The 21,370-nt window shown below is 35.6% G+C and overlaps 2 protein-coding genes across 2 annotated transcripts in view; one reads left to right on the top strand and one right to left on the bottom strand.

The window, feature by feature from the left end:
• LOC136032699 (girdin-like) overlaps positions 1–21,370 on the top strand; it is a 149,073-nt gene that overhangs the window by 60,476 nt on the left and 67,227 nt on the right. The gene's annotated exons all lie outside the window — the stretch shown is intronic.
• LOC136033359 (vitellogenin-like) overlaps positions 2,654–21,370 on the bottom strand; it is a 71,572-nt gene continuing 52,855 nt past the window's right edge. The window contains exons 6-9 of the mRNA XM_065714151.1: positions 21,206–21,345; positions 16,573–16,714; positions 10,315–10,483; positions 2,654–2,815 (exon numbers count right to left, since the gene is read on the bottom strand). Coding sequence (XP_065570223.1) covers positions 2,756–2,815; positions 10,315–10,483; positions 16,573–16,714; positions 21,206–21,345 — 511 coding nt within the window. The 3' untranslated portion in view covers positions 2,654–2,755. The remainder of the gene's footprint in view (positions 2,816–10,314; positions 10,484–16,572; positions 16,715–21,205; positions 21,346–21,370) is intronic.

Here is a 21,370-nt window from a genome sequence, read left to right as displayed (position 1 = left end):
TGGGGGGCGGCAGCCCCCCAACTGCCTCTTCTAATTCCTGTACGTTTTAAGGTTCGACTTTGGGACGTAGCCTCTTTAACTCTTTAAGAAAACGAAATTTTTTTCATATTATTTCTGTACGTTTTTCTACAATCCATGGTGGATGTAATTTAATAATTCCTGTACTCCTCGTAGAGGAATTAGGAGAGGAAGTTGGGTGGCTGCCACCCCCCAACCCCCCCGCTTTTAAATCATTGTATAAAATAGAAAAAAATAGATAGAATGACCGAAATGTTTCTTTTGCTCATAAGAAGCTAATATTCTGTTATCTCTCAAATGATAAGCAGTCCAGGTGTTAACAAAATTATACACTTTTATTTTGATCGCTACGTCCAAAAGCCTATAATAAAGAATTTATTCTAAAAATGCCTTCTCATATAGGAAACATCTTTAGGTAATTATAGTAAACTATATATTATTTATCTTATTTAGCAATTATTTATATAAAATAAGTAAATATCCACGTTTCATTAAATCGAGAAAAACTTAAACTTCTTCAAAACATTTGAAAATTCACCTAAAAATTGGCAATGAGCACTTAAAGGCTATAAAATATATACTTAAAGCACATTTATATCACACTTATTTCGGACATCGCTGAGGATTGCCCCAGTTGCAAAGTCCCCAACAGGGTCAAAAGTCAGTTCTTTTGGACATGTATCTTACAGCTCCAGTCAACTCGTGTATTTCTGGAATGGAGCTGGATTTTTATGATGCTTGCAGTCATTCTCGCCGTGCCGAGCTGATTATTTTGATGTACTTGAATGTTGATATTCGTAACTTTTAAGAATTTCAAAAATTAACATGGGACTATTAGACTATTAGGACTATAAGAAGACTATTAGGAGAGGCAAACCCCCCGCTTTTAAAGACTCTTTTGTACAGGTTTAATTTTTTTTCATATTAATTCTGTATGTTTTTCTACAATCCATAGTGGATGTAATTTAATAATTCCTGTACTCCTCGTACAGGAATTAGGAGAGGAACCCCCCCCCCCCGCTTTTAAATCATTGTATAAAATAGAAAAAAAATAGATAGAATGACCGAAATGTTTCTTTTGCTCATAAGAAGCTAATATTCTGTTATCTCTCAAATGATAAGCTGTCCAGGTGTTATCAAAATTTTTTTGATGTTGTGAAAAAAAACCGCCCGTAAGGGACTTGAACCCTTGACCCAAGGATTAAAAGTCCCACGCTCTACCGACTGAGCTAATCACTTGCATGTGTGTAAATATAACTTCTCAATAACTTTTAAAAATTTCAAATTAACATGGGCTCTTATGGAGAGAAATGCGTTAATTAAGTAGCTAATGCGTGGTTTCTGGAAAACAGGGAAGGAGTTATCGGATCGAGCTGAAATTTCGCGGATAAGCTCCTGGGCCCTAGGGGACTTTAACTTGTGAATTTCAGCCCGATCGGACAACGTTAAAGAGGGGCTGGGGTTGACGGGTCGAAACTTTCGGCCAGATTTTCCCCATGAAGGAAAAGTTGGAGGGGGATGAAATTTTGCAGGTTTCTTAGTTGGAGCTCGGGCTACGAAATGCATCCCTCCCCATCCCTCTGCGACCACTGGACCACACGAAGATCGCTTAACATTGTCGTGGGTCGCCTTTTTATAGAGGCACGAGTGTGCCTCCTTGATATTTATCTATCTGACATAACTTGAACATCTATTTGTGTAAAAATCATACCATGCATTTTGCTCTTGATACTAGAATTGGATGTTTTGAGATCTAAATAGGCATTCAATGCTTTCCATCAATCAGCGTTGTTATATTTCTTGATTGGTTAATTCTTCCCTCCTGGTACACTTCGCTTTGAGTTAATTTTTACAGTTTTGTTCAGTTTTCCCCTGCTGTAGCTTGACGGTTTTCTCATTTTTTATTACGAGGGTACTTTTACTTTGGCCCAGGATAGGTTGGGGAATTTGTCAAAGTTGATTGGTTCGGCTTGGGAGTGTATCGTCCCCAGGCTTGGTAGCGATATCCCCAGAGAGAGGGAATGCCGGAGTATTCAATTTCTTCTGCTCGATATACAGGCGGGCAGTTATAGACTAAAGGCGCTTGCCTATAATGAGGCAAGTTCTCTTGGTTGTTGCATTAAGCCTGGGCTACCTTCAGTGGCACGCTAACACGTAGTATAGTGATATTGGTGGTCAACAACACACAAACCCTTTTTTAGCACGATAATACGAATTGGTTAATGTTTCGTGCAGTAATACCAACAATGTATCACGAAAATATTCTAGAATAGTCACACCATATATACTACTTACATAGGTATCAAAGAACTTGCTATCTACTTCACTCTTGTTCTATGCAGCTAAACTCTTTCCTGAAACCTCTAAAACCATGTTCCTCAAGCCCCACATTATATCATAGGAAAGAGATGGTGGTAAACTACACCAAAACCACCCAGCATCTAGGTGTCAAACAAACTGTAATATACCTCACTCTTGTTCTGTGCAGCTTAACTCTTTCCTCAAACCCCTAAATCCACTTCCTCGAACCTCTGAGTATATTAAAAAAATGTAAGATGAATGGCACCGCCACTATTATCATCACACAGATATCAAAGTAACTACCGCTTACTTCACCTTTGTTTTGCACAGCTACTTATGAACAATTTTTGTATTTTATTTTTCAACATTATCATACGGAAACAAATTTGATAAATACAAAGCTTAAAATAATTCTTTAAAAAATTACCAAGCAAAATTATTTGGCCCAATTTTCTTTTTGCGTTTTCGATACATGCTGCGTCGTCGGTCTTCTAGGCTGAAAAAAAAAGACCATTAATTTGTATAAATCTGACAATTAGAAAAAGGGCACTAAGAAACGTTTGATATAAAACAAAGGGGTAAACAATTTATAATTAGAAAGATTATATATATGAGGGGTAATCCAAAAGTCATTTATCAAAATGCAATGCATTCCTTCTTCATAAAAGAACTATTCGAAAATATTCAATTGACTTCTTCCCTTTTATCAATTAAGTGAAAACAACAAGTTTTTTCAAGTGAAAGTAAGAGGCAACATTATCAATGGTGGATCCAGGGGGTGCCGTGGTGGATTTGTGGTTGGGACCACTTGCTCTGGTTTGGGTTGGGACGAAAGTTATTTTTTTTGTAATTTGTTTTTAATTGTTAGGTTTTTAATAAGTTTTTAATTATTAAGACTGTTTGTTTTTGCAACCAAGTTTAAAAATAGGTTTCAGTTACTTTGTGCAGTCTCTGTTAGATTTTACTAATGACTCATACGGCCAAAAAGTATTTAATTAAATTCAGGTTTATCAAGGGAATCTGTCCACATTACCAAATGAAAGGCGAAAATCTTCATTCCGTAATGACAACTACTACTACGACTAACAACTCACCGCAGCACCAAGCCGCCCGAGGCCCAAACAGCCATGCACGCTCCTCCTCCATCCCAATCTATTCAAAACCTCCTTCTTTACACCCTCCCAGGAAGTTCCCATTTCCTTTCAATCTTTCTTTGTGACATCCTACCACCCCAGACGAGGACAACCTGCTTTCCGTCTAGCCCAAGACGGTTAGCCGAAAAGGACAATCTTCGGCAATCTGTCATCTTTCATCCGCAGAACGTGCCCTAGCCATCTCAATCTTTCTTTCCTTATAGTCCTAGAAAGCGGGATATTTTTTGGCTGTCTGTTTTGTTTTTTTAGGGGATTGGTATGAAAGTAAGTGTATGAGAAGCGCAAAAATTATTAATTTAAGTTTTGGATTTTGGTGAGCAAATGGTGGCCACTTTACTGCTTATTTTCATCTAATGAATGCTCTGCATTATATGACATATCACTTCCTCTGATCATCCTGAAACATTAAAATGAAAGCCAAACTCTTTATAACTTTAATAAGGGTTCGTATAAGTATATACTTAAAATTAAGTATATGAGTCGAAATACTACTCCTTCAAAGGTCGGAGGTCATTTGATAGGAATATATCTGGAAAAATTGTTTATAAAAGAAGGCAAATGATTATGTGTTTTTTTTTTTTTGCTTTTTTTATCTAGCTGGTATAGATAGGTCTGAATTCTTATTTTGAATCATTGGAATGGCATCGATTTTTTTCAAACATTTACTAATAAAATATTGATAAAATGATAAAAAATAAAAAGAAAAAAAATATTGATAAAATGGAAATTCACACAACTTGAGTTAACCACGGAAACGGAATCCAACTACAATATTAATTAAGAGTTTCTCATTTTTTCAATACCAACCAGTCACAAAATATAGGTATGTTTTTGTATAGGGGTTGCATATATTTGTCCATAAAATTACTACTATATATACCCCTGAGGATTTTTATACTTATTTTGATACATGCTACCCAATCATATTTCCACGATTAGCTGTTCAGAAATCAAAATTTTTACAGGACAATTCTCTTACTTAATGTTATATCCGACTCAAATTTCAAATTTTTATTTTTGTGCTCAAAAATACTCGAAATCCCCAATCTATACCTATCAAACACAAAAATAACAAACACATAATTATTTGTTTTTTAAGGAGTATTTCGACTCATATACTTAGTTTGAAGCACTTAGAGCTCAACGATTTTGGTCTTTATTCGAATATTTTAGGATGAATAGAAGAGGAAATACTAACGGACAGGACTCTAGACAGACAGGACTAGCCATTGTTAATGTTCACCGAAATATTCAGGTAGACATCGACCGTGTAATAAATAGATATGGCAGGAATGGAAATAAAGAAATAGACTTTTTCTTATAAAATTGTGAATTCTGTAACTTAAGCGAAATATATCCAACTTTAAAAAGTGGAAAGATATGCTACATTGTTATGAAAAGTATAATTTTGATTAGTAAGTTTTTGATATTTCGTCAAAGTTGACACTGTGTACTAAAACACTATCAAGGAGGCACACTCGTGCCTCTTTAAAGAGGCGAACCACGACAATGTTAAGCGATCTTCGGTTTCAGTGGTCGCAGAGGGATGGGGAGGGATGCATTTCGTAGCCCGAGCTCCAACTAAGAAACCTGCCAAATTTCATCCCCCTCCGACTTTTCCTACATGGGGAAAATCTGGCCGAAAGTTTCGACCCCCCAACCCCACCCCCCCTTTAACGTTGTCCGATCGGGCTGAAATTGACAAGTTAAGGTCCCCTAGGGCCCAGGAGCTTATCCGCGAAATTTCAGCTTGATCCGATAACTCCTTCCCTGTTTTCCAGAAACCACGCATAGCCACTTAATGTTCATGTTCTCCTTTTTTTTTTTTTTCGCCAAGCCTACAGGTCACAGCCGACATCGGATCTGGGTGTACGAAGACTCATTCGATGCGGAATTCTCCGAGTAATTTTGCTTGAAAGTTTCGTCGGAAAATCTTAACCCCCCGATTTTCTAGCTTAGAAAAACCCCATTTCCCCATAAGAGCCCATGTTAAGTTTTTTGTTGTTAAAAGTTACGAATTTCAACATTCAAGTACATCAAAATGATCAGCTCGACAAGGTGAGACTGACTGAAAGCTTCAAAAAATTCTGTCTTAATCCGTAAAATTTTTATTTGAGAAAAATGACAGAAACCCCATTTTTTTCTGCCACGCCTACAGGTCACAGCCGACATCGGATCTGGGTGTACGAAGACTCATTCGACGCGGAATTCTCCTAGTAGTTTTCCTGAAAAGTTTCGTCGGAAAATCCTAACCCCCGATTTTCTAGCTTAGAAAAACCAAAAAGTTATTTAAAGTTATTAAAAGTTATATTTATACACATGCAGGTATTTCGACTTCAAACATGCCCGGTTAGCTCAGTCGGTAGAGCGTGGGACTTTTAACACTAAGGTCAAGGGTTCAAGTCCCTTATCGGGCGGTTTTTTTTCACAAAATATGAAAAAAACTTCGTTTTCTTAAAGAGTTAAAGAGGCTGCGTCCCAAAGTCGAACCTTAAAACGTACAGGAATTAGGAGAGGCAGTCCTAATTCCTGTACGAGGAGTATAGGAATTATTAAATTACATCCACCATGGATTGTAGAAAAACGTACAGAAATAATATGAAAAAAACTTCGTTTTCTTAAAGAATTAAAGAGGCTGCGTCCCAAAGTCGAACCTTAAAACGTACAGGAATTAGGAGAGGCAGTTGGGGGGCTGCCGCCCCCCAAACCCCCCGCTTTTAAAGACTCTTTTGTACAGGTTTTTTGTTGTGGGGGGCTTCCGCCCCCTAACCCCCCGCTCTTGGCTTCGGAAAGGCCCTCTTTTAATTAACAAAGAATACAAAACAGGTTTTTGTTTGCTACCCTACCCCCACCCCCAGCTCTTAGCTTGTATGCTCTGTGTCTGGGAAACAGTTTCAATAATTATGTTAAAATGTAAATGGGTCAACTTCATTGTTACTAATTACTAGTTTCGGCGCAATGGTTCTCCTGTCCTCTTGTGTTTAACATTTTTCGAAGTTATTCCATTATTCATTCGTTTCAAAACCTGTACAAAAGAGTCTTTAAAAGCGGGGGTTTGGGGGGCGGCAGCCCCCCAACTGCCTCTCCTAATTCCTGTACGTTTTAAGGTTTGACTTTGGGACGCAGCCTCTTTAACTCTTTAAGAAAACGAAGTTTTTTTTCATATTATTTTAAAAAAGAAACAGTGATTAGTTAAGGCTTTATTGAAGAATAAAAGAATACGGCATTGGACTTTGCAGTCCCTACCGGCGGTTCTGATTTCCGTTTCTTGGCCCTTCAGCTAAAAAGTGCAATGGGTGGGGGGGGGGGGCAACCATCCTGTACTTTCGCACATTCTTCCTGCTTACCTTTCCCAGATTTCTCCAGGTATCCACTTAGAACTGGGTCGACTCTGGCTGAGCTTACTGAGTCACGCCACTGACCCCTGTCCCGAACCAAATAATTGGGTACACTATGATTCGAACCCTCGCCCTATCGGACAAAGGATCCTGCTTTATTGCCTATATTTAAAACACTCGTTTTAGATGTCTTCTATGTATTTTTATCTCTTCGTTCTGTTTTTCTTGTTACACCACTAAAAGAACTAGTATTTAAAGTTTGATATATCTTTCACGAATAAACAAGTTGTATCTTTATCTTCAGTTCCTACTCTTTATTAATATCATAGTTACTAAGCGATGCCACAGAAATAGGCGACATGCTAAATGGTTTGACCTATACAAATTGTCACAAAGAGTGCATGACCCCAAAAGATGGTTCAAGACCTTTTTTCCCGGACAATAAAAAGCTTAACTCACTCGCTATAGTGGTCAGAAGTGCCAAGGCAAAAATTACGCAGAAAATATTAAATATCACATTTTTTATATATGGGATTTTTTATAACTTACTATTTTTTGTTTCAATATTATTTTACCATTTTAATTTCAACAGATTTATTAGATCTTTAACCCTCATCAGATTTTTGATTAAATTTACGACCATCTCCAATATGCGCCCCTCCCCCTAGAGAAAATCCTGGATCCGTCCATAAACATTACAACTTAAAACAAACAGAAATTGTTCTGTATGAGGGGGTTGCCCCTTTCTCAACCATTGCTCTTTACGCTAGAATTTGACTTTGAGTCCTGATTTAAAACAACAGGGTCGTTGATTTTGAATGAAAAGTATTTTCAAAGAGCTTTAAGACTTTAGTGTCAAAAAGAAGGGATGAGGAAGGGACAGCCCCCTCATATACAGAATAATTGCTGTTATTTTTTACTTTCAATGCTCCCCCTTACTTTCAGCTGAAGAACCTGTTCTTTTTATTTAATTTCTTACTGTTTTTCGTATCACGCCAGGAAATCCCCCCCAGGTGTAACATTTCGACTGATTAATTCCTCCTGCCCGCAGAAAATTACTCCTAAAATTCCGTATATTCTCCAATAACGGATACTATATGTGAACAACATGGGCAAATTACGTAACTAACCGCTATTTCCCTAGGAACTAGCCCTTTCCTTTGGGTCATGTCATCACCCATGAATTTGATGGTGTAATTTTGTTAAGATCACTTGTCTTTTTCAGGTGTCCCTCACCCCTTTTTCGAAAATCCGGCAAGTTTTCTGAGGCTCGAGACCTTTGATGGCTAGAATTTAACTTAATGAACTTTATATATTAGTAATCAGCATAAAAATCAATTCTTTTGATTTATATATTGTTATCAAAATCCGTTTTTTAGAGTTTCGGTTACTATTGGCCCGAGTCACTCCTTACTTGAACATATTATTTTAGAATAGTAGCATAGAGTTTGAATCACATGGAACAGATTAAATACACTTATTAAAAATAAATTAATTCCAACTATTATGATAACTAGTCACTTGTAACACGAAATAAAACGACAGATACAATTATAACGCTTATAAAATCTTTAAATCGATAATACAGAAAAAAAAAAATCAACAAACTCGTCGAAAGAGGCAAGACAAAAATCAGATCATAAAGAACTGTTTATAATAATAATAATAATACACATATTTAACAAATAAAAAATAAAATGAATTATGCATAAATAAATAGCAAAAACAAAATTAACTTCCACTTCTAGGCTGGGCTTGCCCTCCAACAAAAACAATTTTAATCATTTTATATATAGTTGCTGATGATACGTCTCTAACAAAAATTTAATTTTCCAAGGACTTTCCAAGATTTCCAACTTAGAATTTTTAGTATATTATTAAAGTTCCACAAATTTTATTCATTACTTTTTCGGTATTGTCGATCCCGATCAAGTTGTCGAATTCTGAGTAGTGGAAGTCTTAATATCATCATGAGATATTTAAACTCGTGAAAAGTCGCTGTTTCGTGTGAATTTTTGTTAAATAAAATCCCCTTCGAAGACCACCATGAAAATACTTGAACTCTACAGGGGGAGGAATACGACCAAAATCTACAGGGGGAGGAATACGACCAAAATTTGATTGACCTTTTATGGCAATAATTGAATTATATTGATGTTTCTGATGTCTACTTCTCTTAAGCTGACAGAGTTTACAGAACTTATGAGTTAAAGAGTTTACAGTTTACAGAACTGGTTTAATTCCTTGCATTTTTTGGGGGGAGGCGAAAGCTAATAAAGTAAGCCTTATTGGGTTTTAACTATAGTTTTAGTTTATAAAATTAAGTCGTTGATATCTACTTTTATTAATTATTAAGTAAATAAAGACTTCATTTTTATGAATATGACACCACAAATGAAACAAGGGCTGAGAGTGTTTACAGCTTTGTATAAATGACGTTTTAAAAATACCGAGATGTTCAGAGGCAAAATCGATCATTGTCATTTTAAAATTTCACTTTCGAGAAGAAATTCCATAAAAATTAAAATTCGAAAACGGAGGAAAGTAGGTTTTGCCATTGAATAGTAACTAAATAAAGAAATTATCGAAGACAATGCAACTAGCGATGCTGAATCGCACTAAAACAAAATTTCTGCGCGAAAAAATTTACAGCTTATCTTAAAACTACCTTGAATAGTTCATAAATATTTATAGCGGCATTGGCCCTTCCTGTCCTACCAAGCAAAAGCAAAAAAAAATCCAATTTGGACATTTAAAAGGCTAGCCAATTAGAAGATAGATAAGCATCCATTGCCCTTTGAAGAGTTGAAGAACGAAAAATGTAAATAGAAAAACAGAAATGTTAAAAGTTAATATCTCGAAAGCGTTGCATTTGGCCAATAGGCTATCAATGTTTTTTTCGTTAATATGGATTGATCCTGCATGACCTTTGGGGATGCATATTCCCCAAAGGTGCATTGCATGGAAGAGGGGGGTCAAATTCAATGTTCAAATGCAAATCTTAATATAATGGTACATATTTGAAACTCAAAAAGCAAATCGGATTTTTTTTTTTTTTGCTTTTTATTAAATTCAAACAGACTAGATAAGAGTTGATAAAAGGTATAAAGATGATTTTCTTTGACAAAAATACAAAAACACGCTTTTCCATGAAAACACAAAAAAGGGATTTTTCAGAATGTACGGGGGGGGGGCAATATTCACCTAGCTTATTTAGCATACTTTGGTGAAATTTGGGAGACAGGATAAATCTTGGACTACAGATTTAGAAAATGTTATTTTTAGGAAATATTTCAAATTACACGCGATGGAAACGTTTTGAAATAAATCGCCTTGGAACATAGAGTCACCAAAAGAAAAAGCGCAGTTATGCGTATACAAGCGCGTCTGTGTACACTATCCTGTGCAATCAGCACTCTTTCTACTTTATAAACACTGAGCATAAACATTGTCATATTCATTATCATAATGATAAAACTAAATGAATAAAAAAAAATGCTTACAAGGCTCGATTTCTGGGTTTGTCCTGAATTGACACTCCTTGAGGTCTTTTCACATAAAACATTGCTGGATTTGACAGGTGATACTCTTTTCCCAATATTTGAGACTGGGAGTGATTTTTGACGTTCTAGCTGAAATCTAGGCGGAGGAGCAATTGGACTTGCAAACGAGCTGTAAAAATATAAAGAAAATAAATGGATGTATCCAAAACAAAAATATTAATATATTTGATGTACCAACGGTCATAAGCATATAACCGAGGACACTTAGTAATCACACATAAAAAAGTAATAATGACAACAATAAAGAAAAAAATAATATTTATACAGCCCGAATAAACTATTGTTTACATATTTCAACATAATAAGCACAAATTAAGACAAAGTTAGGTTAGAGCTCCGTTTTATTGCGTTAAAATAGCCTATTCATATTAAAATGCCTGTAACATTTATTAACATTCCTAACAGTTATTTCGACTGCAATCCTAGCATGGGCTGCTAGTTGGTGCATCGCCTTGTGGACATTCAAGCCAAAAAAATATTCATTCAAATGACTGCGTATTCATCCTAAAATACAGGTTATTTAGAGGGAAATGAATTGGTAAGTTACAGACTTGACTGCCGAACGAACTACAAATAGACCTACTATGACTTGGATCTTCCCAAGCCGGCACAACACAGTCCCTATCTAAGATGACCTCTCCGCTGCTGTAGACCGAACATCTTCCAGGGACTTCCTGTTCATGGTAGTAGCCTTCTTTGACATCACTTGAGCGTCATTATCTATTAAACGCGTTTTCTGCTGCCAGGAAGAAAATCGTATTACACATAATGAGGGAGACAGCCCTCACCTATCAGCACAAGTGATCCCAATAATTCCATCCGTTGCTTGCCTCTTAATGTTGTATGCCAGTAGGATGGCCTCTTAATGTTGAAACTTCAGGATGTTAGAACTAACACTTGATTAACTTACTTAAACCCCTAAGCTTTCTTGAATAACCCCAAAGATAACTGAAGGGCTAGACTCCATCCGTTGCAAGGAGGATGGCCTCTTAATACTGGAACTTCAGAAGGTTAGTACAAACACTTCATTAATTTACTTAAACTCTTAAACTTTCTTGAATAACCCCGAAGATAACCGAAGGGCTAGACTCCATCGCTTGCTAGTAGGATGGCCTCTCAATATTGAAACTTCAGGAGGTTAGTATAAACACTTGATTAACTTACTTTAACCCCTAAACTTTCTTGAATAGCCCCGAAGATAATTGAAGGGCTTGACTCCATCCGTCACAAGTAGGATGGCCCCTTAATGTTGAAACTTCAGGATGTTAGTACGAACACTTGATTAACTTACTTAAACCCCTAAGCTTTCTTGAATAACCCCGAAGATAAATGAAGGGCTAGACCAAAGACCTTATTTTATTATATACACAATAAGGCTACTTTAAGTGATACGAATGTCTCTTATCTTCATGAACATCAGGCCGTTCCGCATCTCCTATAAATTTAAGCAAATTGTAAATCCACTAAAATACAATTTGTCAACCGGCATCACTTTTTTTTCATTATTATTTCTGTTTTATTTTTATTTAATCATTTTATTTTATCATCATTATTATTATTTTATATTATTTTTTATATCATTATTATATATATTTTTTCATTATTAATTCCTATTTAATCATTGGGCGTAACTTGTGACCCAGGTCGGTCATGCATAAGCTTTTTGACATGTTCTATTTCCACATCTGTCTCTATTTTAAATTCAATTCAGTATATTGACAACTTATCTCAAACTATGTACTTGCCATTAATTGAGATATTTTTTTCTTTTTTATTGGTTTTTCTGACCAGTGTTTCCATTATCCACGGATTTTTTAGGACTGTCTAAAAAATTGGACTCTCGGTAATCTCCACAAAAATTAATACTAATGAAAGTTAACAATTTCTATCTCGTGTTAGCTTTATTTTTTGAACGTTAAATTTCTAAGACATCTGGGAAAACTCAACAGTCTATCGGGGGAATTAGGGGAAACGCAGAAATAAATTAAAGGATAATGAAAACACTCTTCCTAGCGTAATTTAACCAGCGTAATTACGCTGGTAATTATTAATTAATTAAACGTAATTTAATCTAGTAATGTCAGGCGGAGTCTTTGGGTTAGATCAACATGGCGCCTTATTCGAGAGCTTAAAGGGCGTACCTGTGCTAATAAAAAGCTGGCTTTTCCCCTGTAGGTAGGAATTGTATTTAGAGGGCTAGCATTGACTTTGTCCCGTGGGCCGGCTGTGAGGCTATATATATACAAAGTATTTATAATGCTTGTTTGCACAACAGGCATTACAACAAGACCGGTACTTACGTGTTATAGCGACCATGTTTTGTTCTTGATCTGTAATGGAACCAGTTTTTGTGTCCACTCGGAGATAATCATCTCAGCCTGAACGAAATAAACCGTATCTATGCAGGTATATTTTAATTAAATATTCAATATATACAGGTGGTTAGGTTAGGTGTTTCATGCAATACGTTTTGGGCTGCCTGCTTTTCATAATTCCGTTTTGTGCTTTCTACAGTTTTGTTAGTGAAGTATTACATTTTCATCTTATTTTGTTATATTTCATTATTATTAACCTAAACCCACTTCTTAGGTGTGGTCGCTATAACACGTTAGTCTAATATATATAACACGTTAGTATAGCGTAAACAAGCTCTCGAATGGGTCGCATACACTCGGCTTTATTCAGCCAAATTCACCACTAATGCTGCAGTACACATCACCCCTCCAATTCTCCAAACCCCCACGCCGAGCACAGAATGCTCAATCTCATAATTGAACCAAGCTCTATTCTAGTAGTCCCGGGTATCGCGCTATTCATTTGCTCGTAATTTTGAAGATTTTGACTCTGTAAAATTTAATTTGTTGTACTAAACTTATAATATACGTGAATTATTGAAACATCAGTTATAGATTTTTACCAAAATGATTTGTAGGGGGGTTCGCCGATTTATCTTAATAGATAGAATTGATATCAGCAGGCCAAAGCCAAAACGAAAATCATAGGCAGCGCAGAAGCGCTGTCTAAGTAAAGATACAGGGTATGTCTAAATATTATCATAGTTTGTAAAACATTATATTGTAACATACTTCCCACATTTAAACAGTGACCGTATTTTAAATTTGAAAGTATACGAAAAATAAAGTTAGGAATATTAACTTATCCGTTGGGCAATGTTTGACAAAGAATATCCAGAAAATCTGAACAATTCTTGGCATCATTGTGGTATAAACCTTAAATTAGTTAAAAATTGACAGGGATGCCCACTAGAAGGGAAAATTGACTATTAGAGTTTGAAAATTACCTTCCCATTCGTATCTTCGTTTTAAAAAAAGAATTCTGTAAAATCATAAAAAAGTTTATCTTGTGCAAATCAGGGTAAGGGGGGTAGACGCTTTCGGAGGGGGTTACACTGAATATCGTTTTAATGTCTATAATTCCCTTCATAAGCAAAACACAGTCTCCTATTGCTGCATGATCAAACTAATAACAATAGATATGTACCGCTTATTAATAATAAGCTTGTACCACTTATACCGCTACAAAAATTTTAAAATGTGAGAAAAATATACATATTTTGCTTAAATTCATCTTATTATATTCTCAGCCGACATTTCGTACAGCATGCTGATCCCGAGATAATTTTCCCACAATTAGCGCTGGTGTTGTGTGAAATGCAATAGTTTCTGTCATAATTCTTAGAACATTTAGGTCAATTTTCTTTTTGGGGCTGATTAGAAGAAATATTTAGAAGCGCGAAAATAGCGAGAAGTCATCTTGGTACTGTACATAGAGGCAGTTCAATATTTATGCGGCAGTATGTGAATCCAAAACGCAAGGAATATGACGTTATCAGTACTTATTAGGCATTTCAATGACAAATAATAGAATCTGAGTTTCAATTAAATACTGGAAATAAAAATTAAAACAATTGAATGATTCCTGGAGCGAACCCCTCTCTACCAAATTCCATTACCAAGCTACAACCGATTTGGACTATCTAGTTATTGTGCGATTATCATTACAAAAAGCATTAAGTCTTATTTCATTTTCATTGACTTCCTTTTCATTCAAAAAATTATAATCACTGTATATCTACCTTTCTACTCTTCAACGATTCAATTTCTGTCCTATTAGCAGATGTAAAGGGTATACTCATTTCCTTTTTTGAGTTTTAAAACAAGAGAATCTAATCTTGAACTTATAGATTTTAGAAAGTAAAAGCACCTTATATATCAGAGAAAAAAAATTGACATGAGCAAATGTGGTGAAGCAGGAAGCATATGACATTTTTCAATTTTGCCATTAACTAGGCTCACATTTTTTACTTGATGACAAAGGCAGTATATTTGGAAAAACATTAATGTGGTGCATATTACGAAAGTAAAGGATCCCTATTTCTCTCATTTTCCTTATGTTGAAGATGAGCAGGAATTGACAAAAAAATAAATTATCTGCTCAAAATAAAGAGCAAATTTGACACTTAAGACGAGCAACAGTTTTAAAGCTACTTAATAAATTATTTGGGTGGCATCTGCCCCCCCCCCCTCCCCAAAGACACCACTGCTCGAGGTCATATTCTCCCTCCCTTAGGATGGTTTAAGGTAAATTTACATATTTTGTTTTTTCGCACCCCCTTGTGAACATAATTTATATATTTGCTAGGCTTAGAGGGACTATATTAATTATCCAACTCTCTGTGTATTTATTCATGTTAACATTTTTTTTTGTCTCTTGGTTGCTTTATGGAGGAATTTATTGCATACAATAACCTCACAGGATCCCCAGAGCTTATTTGGTAACCATTTTTACATATTTTGTTAATTATTTTTTACAATAAATTGGTTTCATTCATCTATTAAAAAATACCACAAATACAAACAACACTATTTTAGGGGAACTGCATGCATCATTTCTTTGTGGGTGGCAAAGATCTTCTTACCTTCGTTGGACTTATTGCACTTATTATCTATTTTGAACGGTTTATTTTTTTACCGATACAAAATTTTATCCGATACGTGCTATCCACAGAAAATATAACTCGTCTTGGGTTTCTTCAGCTAACTCTACTGACGTTGGAAGTCTGGTTAATATAAGGCATTTGGAAACAACAAAATAAAGTACTGAAAAATCCCATCCAACTTATCTTCTGTTTTTCTTAATTATACAAACTTTCTGGAAAAAGAGAAAACAGCAGTTTCATGGCGTTATAGTTTATATTTTGTGGCATGGTATTCTTATATTTTAATATTATATTTTTTTACGAAAAATCGTAGTGTTGTTCTCGGGGAAAATTTGCAGATAAATAAATAAATACTTTTAAGTAAGTTATAAATATTTTTATATTTATAAAAGCTATTTCAACATTCCAACAATCGCGTACGCACTCTTAGGAGCCTGTTAATTTTTACAGTGGGAGAGATCAATAATGAAATACTGATCTCAATATGTGCCTTGAAAACAGAATCAACGCCAATCTTCTTATAAATGGGTTAAAATTTTGTTCAAAAATACAACTGAATAAACAAATTTGAAAAATAAAAAATGGTAAATTTGTTAAATATATAGTGTCTATATACATTATATAGATAACTTAATAAATAACTTTATAATTTAATGAATAATCAATTAAAATTTCTAACAAATAATAAAGTTTTATTACATTTTTCTTATATTAGTTTTTATTCTAGATTTAAAAATTGTGATTTTTTTTAAATAAATAATTTGATATATAACTTAGTGAATATATAATACACAATAAATTCAATAAAGAAAACATCCCAAGATAGTGAATAACCTTCTTGGAATGTCCTCGCCGTTGAACAATAAATTACAGTGGGCAAAACCGTCAAATCGTTTTCATAATTTCTGAAAGTCACTCCATCCATTTCTGCACAGAGGAGAGATGAGAACCCTCCCCCTCCCCCGCACCACCTAAAATTATACTAAAGGATAAATCTATCAGCAACATCCGAAAAAAGATCGATCATCAAGATGGAGTTTATCAGCTTTCAAGATCCTCCTCCTGGATGAAATCCTTACGCCCTCCCCCAATTTGAAAATTCAGTGAAAATGCGTCAATAATTCCTCCTTTGTCCTGCAAATAAAAACATCAAATCGATATAATTGTGGTCGATAATTTGTATATATTTTCAGGAGCGTGCTAACAGTCCTACCGGAATAACTGAAAGTCAATCTTACGCTGTTAGAGCTAAAGGCACTTTAGATGGCGTTTGGGTCTGTAAGGGTTTTAGTCTGCTGGTTCTTAAAGCCGGGGTTGATGCAGCAGCAGGAGCCGATGACATCTTTTGTGCAGGAGATGCAACAGATGTTCTTGATGCGTCTAAAAAAAAAGAAAAAAGAAAAAAATAAAAACGTCCATAATAATATAGAGATTTTTTCAGAGAAATTGTCAAAGCGGAAATTTGACCAAAAGCTTGGTGATGATGTACGAAATGTGACCGATTCCATCAAATATTCTTATAAGAGTTTTGATTGTCTGAAAATCCCCTAGAATAGTTTCAATAAGTAGCCATTAAGGAGGCAAGTGATTCCTTAGAGCCCACTGCCTTTCCATTTTAAATTAAAACAAAAATTGATGAAAATGAAATGAAATGAAATTAGTGAAGAGGAAATAAAACGAAAAAGTGCAAATAAAAATATAACAGGTAATATTTTGTAATTAATAACGAAAAATGAGATTATTATGCCTTTTTTTAGTATACATTAACTTGTTTAATCTTGTTTTTTACTTATTTTTCTACCATTGGTAAAAGCTTCCAAATGTGAAATCAAAAAATTCAGATCCTTATTAGTATTTACATTTCTTTATTGGACATAAATAACGTTAAGTACGATTCTTGTCGTGTGAAATAAGAACGCATATGGCATAAAGGGCCAAAACAAGAAAATGAGGCAAAAAAGAGAAAACCGTTAATGAAAAAATGGCATGTTGACCAGCCTATGCTTAAATACTCGCATATGCTAGGGTGTATATCATCTAAATCGATATGTGTGTATATCGCACATATAGGGTGTATAAATACTCGCATATCGCATAGGGTGATTCAACCACCCTGATTGAAGGTTCTTCATTCTTCAACAACGTTACTATAACCTTCAGCAACAATAGCTGTTTTTATCAGATTTTTAAATCACAATCAACAGTTCTAGTCATTAGTATATTTTTCATTTTACTTTAAGTATAAGAGAGTAGTGGAGTATATAAGTATATAAAAGTACTTGAAGTTTTTTATGAGAGGGATAGAACAAAAATACTCTTGAAACATTAGTGGTAGATGATAGGGGTAATATAGCCCCATGTGTCTTCACATGGGGATAAGGTTGGTTTCACTTGGTCATTGCGTTTTACTAACTTTGATGTTATAGAATAAGGATAAATCTGATCAAAAATGTAAAAGTAAATAATTGCTATTCTTAATCAAGCACAATTAGTTACTACTTCACCAACTCCAGGTTTACCTTCAACGTCAAGCGTTTTACCTTCGGTAGCCACAGGAGCTCTGATCCACAGCCTAAGTATATATATACAGTTATGTACACTCCTATTATTCTCTATTAAAAAGCTTACGGAAAAATTATGTATTCTGCATTTCTGCTTGGCTCCTCCTTCTCACTTGCGCAATGACGAATTTTTAGCGATGGCTGGTCGCACATGCGGTGGAAATGTAGAAACCCAAGTAGTGAATGATGTCAGAGGCGCTATTTGGGGGGGGGGGGCAAATGCCCACCCTAGATTTTCCAGGGGGGCCTAAGCTTTCACCACAAAGGGCCCTTTTCCGGGCATAATTATCCATTATGTCCAACATAATCCATTCTGTTCAAATGATTTGAACTAACTGCACGCCTATTAGCCAAAGAGCGTGATTACCTGACGACCCTTGGGGTAATTACGCTATTTGCTATTAATCATTGTAAACTTTGAAAGTAGTTTAGATTCATAATAAAAGTCTCAAGTTCTGTCAAATGCCCCATGCCCATCCCAAGATGTGGCCCAAATGGCGCCTCTGAATGATGTTATTAAGAAATTAATCAACAGTTAACTCCGCTGACCATGTCCGTTCGTGGCGCTGTGATGTGTGCAGTTTCTGAAATAAACGCATATGGTTGTATTTACCTGACTATGCTCTGATCGTTTTATCTTCGAATCATCGTTGACTTTTCGCAGATCTTGTCACTGAGTTGAGTCAGTGCAGACTCTCATTGATCTTAGAAGTTTTGATAAAGGTGTTCTTAGGTTATTTAAAAAGGACTTCATTAAAGTTTGATTTAAACATTTGCCTGACAACGTGACAATTGCCTTACTGACAAAGAAGCAAACTTTAAACGTTCGGAATTGGTCAGGACTATAGTCAAAACGACAACTGACCTGACTACAGGCAAGCAAACTACAATTAATTATCCTAATTCAGGGTACGAATGCACTCAAGATAAAAATCAAAGGTATCTCGGTACCAGATGAGACCCAAGAAACATTAAGTTTAAATTTTGCATCTAGAAGAAATCACTGCAACCAATAATAGAATAATTAGCTTTTGGGATAAAGCAGTAGAGCAGGAGTTTTTAAGCCCATTTTAGTCAGCACTGAGAAGTGGTAAATAAATTTGATGAGTAATGAAAAAAAAAGATTAAAGGAATGAATACTTTTACTTTAGTTAGAACTCGGAAGGCAGTGTTTCAGATAGATGATTTTACTTATCGAAAGACACATTCAGTAAAATCGTAATGTGAATCCTTAAGGTACCAAGAACATACATATCTAAGGAAACTAAGGTGGCAAGTGGCGGCAAATTAAAAAAAAGTTGGGTGAAAATCAAAAGAACTTCTCAACATCCACTGGCAGCAGAGGATAACCAATCAATCTATCTGTAATAAAACGGGTCAGCCTCTGTGACAGATGTCATAAGAGTTCAGCAATGGAGATGCCTTGGCCATGTACTATGTATGGACCATCCTCGGCTACCGAATGCAGCGGTCCGCTGGGAACCTCCAGAAACACCATGCACTGGACGTAACAGACGGACCTGCGAGAACTAGTCACCTCAAACCAGCCTCAGCAGGAGGCTACACTGGCAGCACCAAACTTGCCGTAAGATTAGCTGCTCTTTGATGACTCGTGTGCTCCTGGAGGCACAGGCGGATTTCAGGTAATGTGGGTGAAAATCAGCCAAAACTCAGCTAAAAATCTGGCACCGAATAGCCTAGAGTGTAGTTTTCCTTTGAAGATGTAGTTGCCTTTGGAAGTCAATCGACTGTTAATGTTTGTTTTACAGACAACAGCGCTATCAAATTCAACTAATTAGTTTTGCTTATTTATTGTCACGGTTCAACGTGGCAGCGCTGACAAAAAATGTGGTACTGCCCTAAAATTTCACAACTTTGAAACAACTTTAAAAAAAATCGCAAAAGATATAATTTACAGGCATTAATAAACCTAAGATGGATCCAGGGGGAAAAATTATTTTGATGTCCTTGGCACTTAAATGTGATATCACAAACCAGGCTTCAAGATGTATAACTGAGCTGTCTCAATAGCTCAAGGATAATAGTACCAACTAGACTTCAGTTTTATAATCTTAGACTTTTATCTAGAGTTTATTACGCTAAAAAAATGTGGTACAAGATATAATAGCTAAAGTTTAACTATCCAGAAAAAGGTACGTTACACTGCATGTGCTGCTGACATAATAGGCCATTATTTTAAAAGTTTGCCTTCAAATTCAACAAATTTACACACAGGGCCCTCCGTAACTAATATCTAATATTTCACTGCTTTTCATTTATTATGAAAATTGGTTTTGCTTCTTTCCGGGGTATACTCCAAATTTTCATAAAAAGAATATCCAATCATATTATTTTTGTTTATCCCGTTTTTTATTACATCTACCACCCTGGTTTAGAAATCGAAACTTCAGATCTGTGTGTACTCCTCGACATCGTTTTGAAACTTATGGAGTTTGCTGGCAAACTACCCTACGTTACCCACAAGTATCTAACCGTCCACAGTGCCCTTACTCGTTTGGTGATTTGTTTTTAGTGTTATTGTACTTGTTTGAATTTTCGCCATTGCAGTACTCCACTTTCTTCTTTTTTTTTTAAAGTTACAAATAAATTATAATTATTATAAACCCATTCTCCCAAGAAAGGTATACTGCCATCCCTTGGAAAGGTCTGAAAGGCTAAGCTTGACGAATCTCTGAGTCCTGGTGGAGCAATGTAACTGGATACTTCAATTGCTCCCCCTCCCACCCACAATCAAATACAATAATACAAAACACAGAATTGACTAGTAATAAGAACATAAATGTGTGTGTGTTTATTTGTCTATTTATTAGTCTTTCAGTAACTTGCAGCAAAACTACATCTTGCAGAATAATTTAGAATGATGAGAATGCGTATTTGGGCTATAAAATACAGAGTACATAAACTACAAAAGAAAAAAAGGATAACAAGCGGGCAACCGCCAAAGGCCCAATCTGCAAGCCATAGCGAGCTGATGGATGTGATGTCAGACTCTATTTGCAAGGGCTAAAGACGCAGCCTACCAGCCATAATGAGCGGAGGGAGTTTTTTAGGCTATAATTGTGAGTATCGAAGGATAAAACGAACAGAGAGAGGTGTCTAAGTATCAGAAAGCCAGATTTTACATACATATCTACACAGCTCTGACCGAAACCTCCTCCCTTCTTCCCCCAAGAAACCAATTTTATCTTAAGATGGGCCGCAATTATTAGAAGTGACAAATAGGCACTTGGCCAGGACAGCACGGCATCTAGTTCCAGGTGGATTCTAGGCATTAAAGTTCTGTACTTACCAGAAGATTCGTTAGTAGACAAAGAGCCAACACTAGAGAAGCTTCTAACAAAGGGTTGGAGAGAACTCGTAGCTCTGAGGGGGACTTGCCGATTTGTTTTGATCTGTTTACCAACGCCCGACGAGTTGTTATGAGACGAACTGAAAATTTATTAAAGATGATCAA

This window comes from Artemia franciscana, chromosome 11 (genome assembly GCF_032884065.1).
Source record: "Artemia franciscana chromosome 11, ASM3288406v1, whole genome shotgun sequence".
Lineage (NCBI taxonomy): Eukaryota > Metazoa > Arthropoda > Branchiopoda > Anostraca > Artemiidae > Artemia > Artemia franciscana.
Note: the sequence above shows the minus strand (reverse complement) of the source record. Positions and strands in the feature narration are given on the sequence as shown.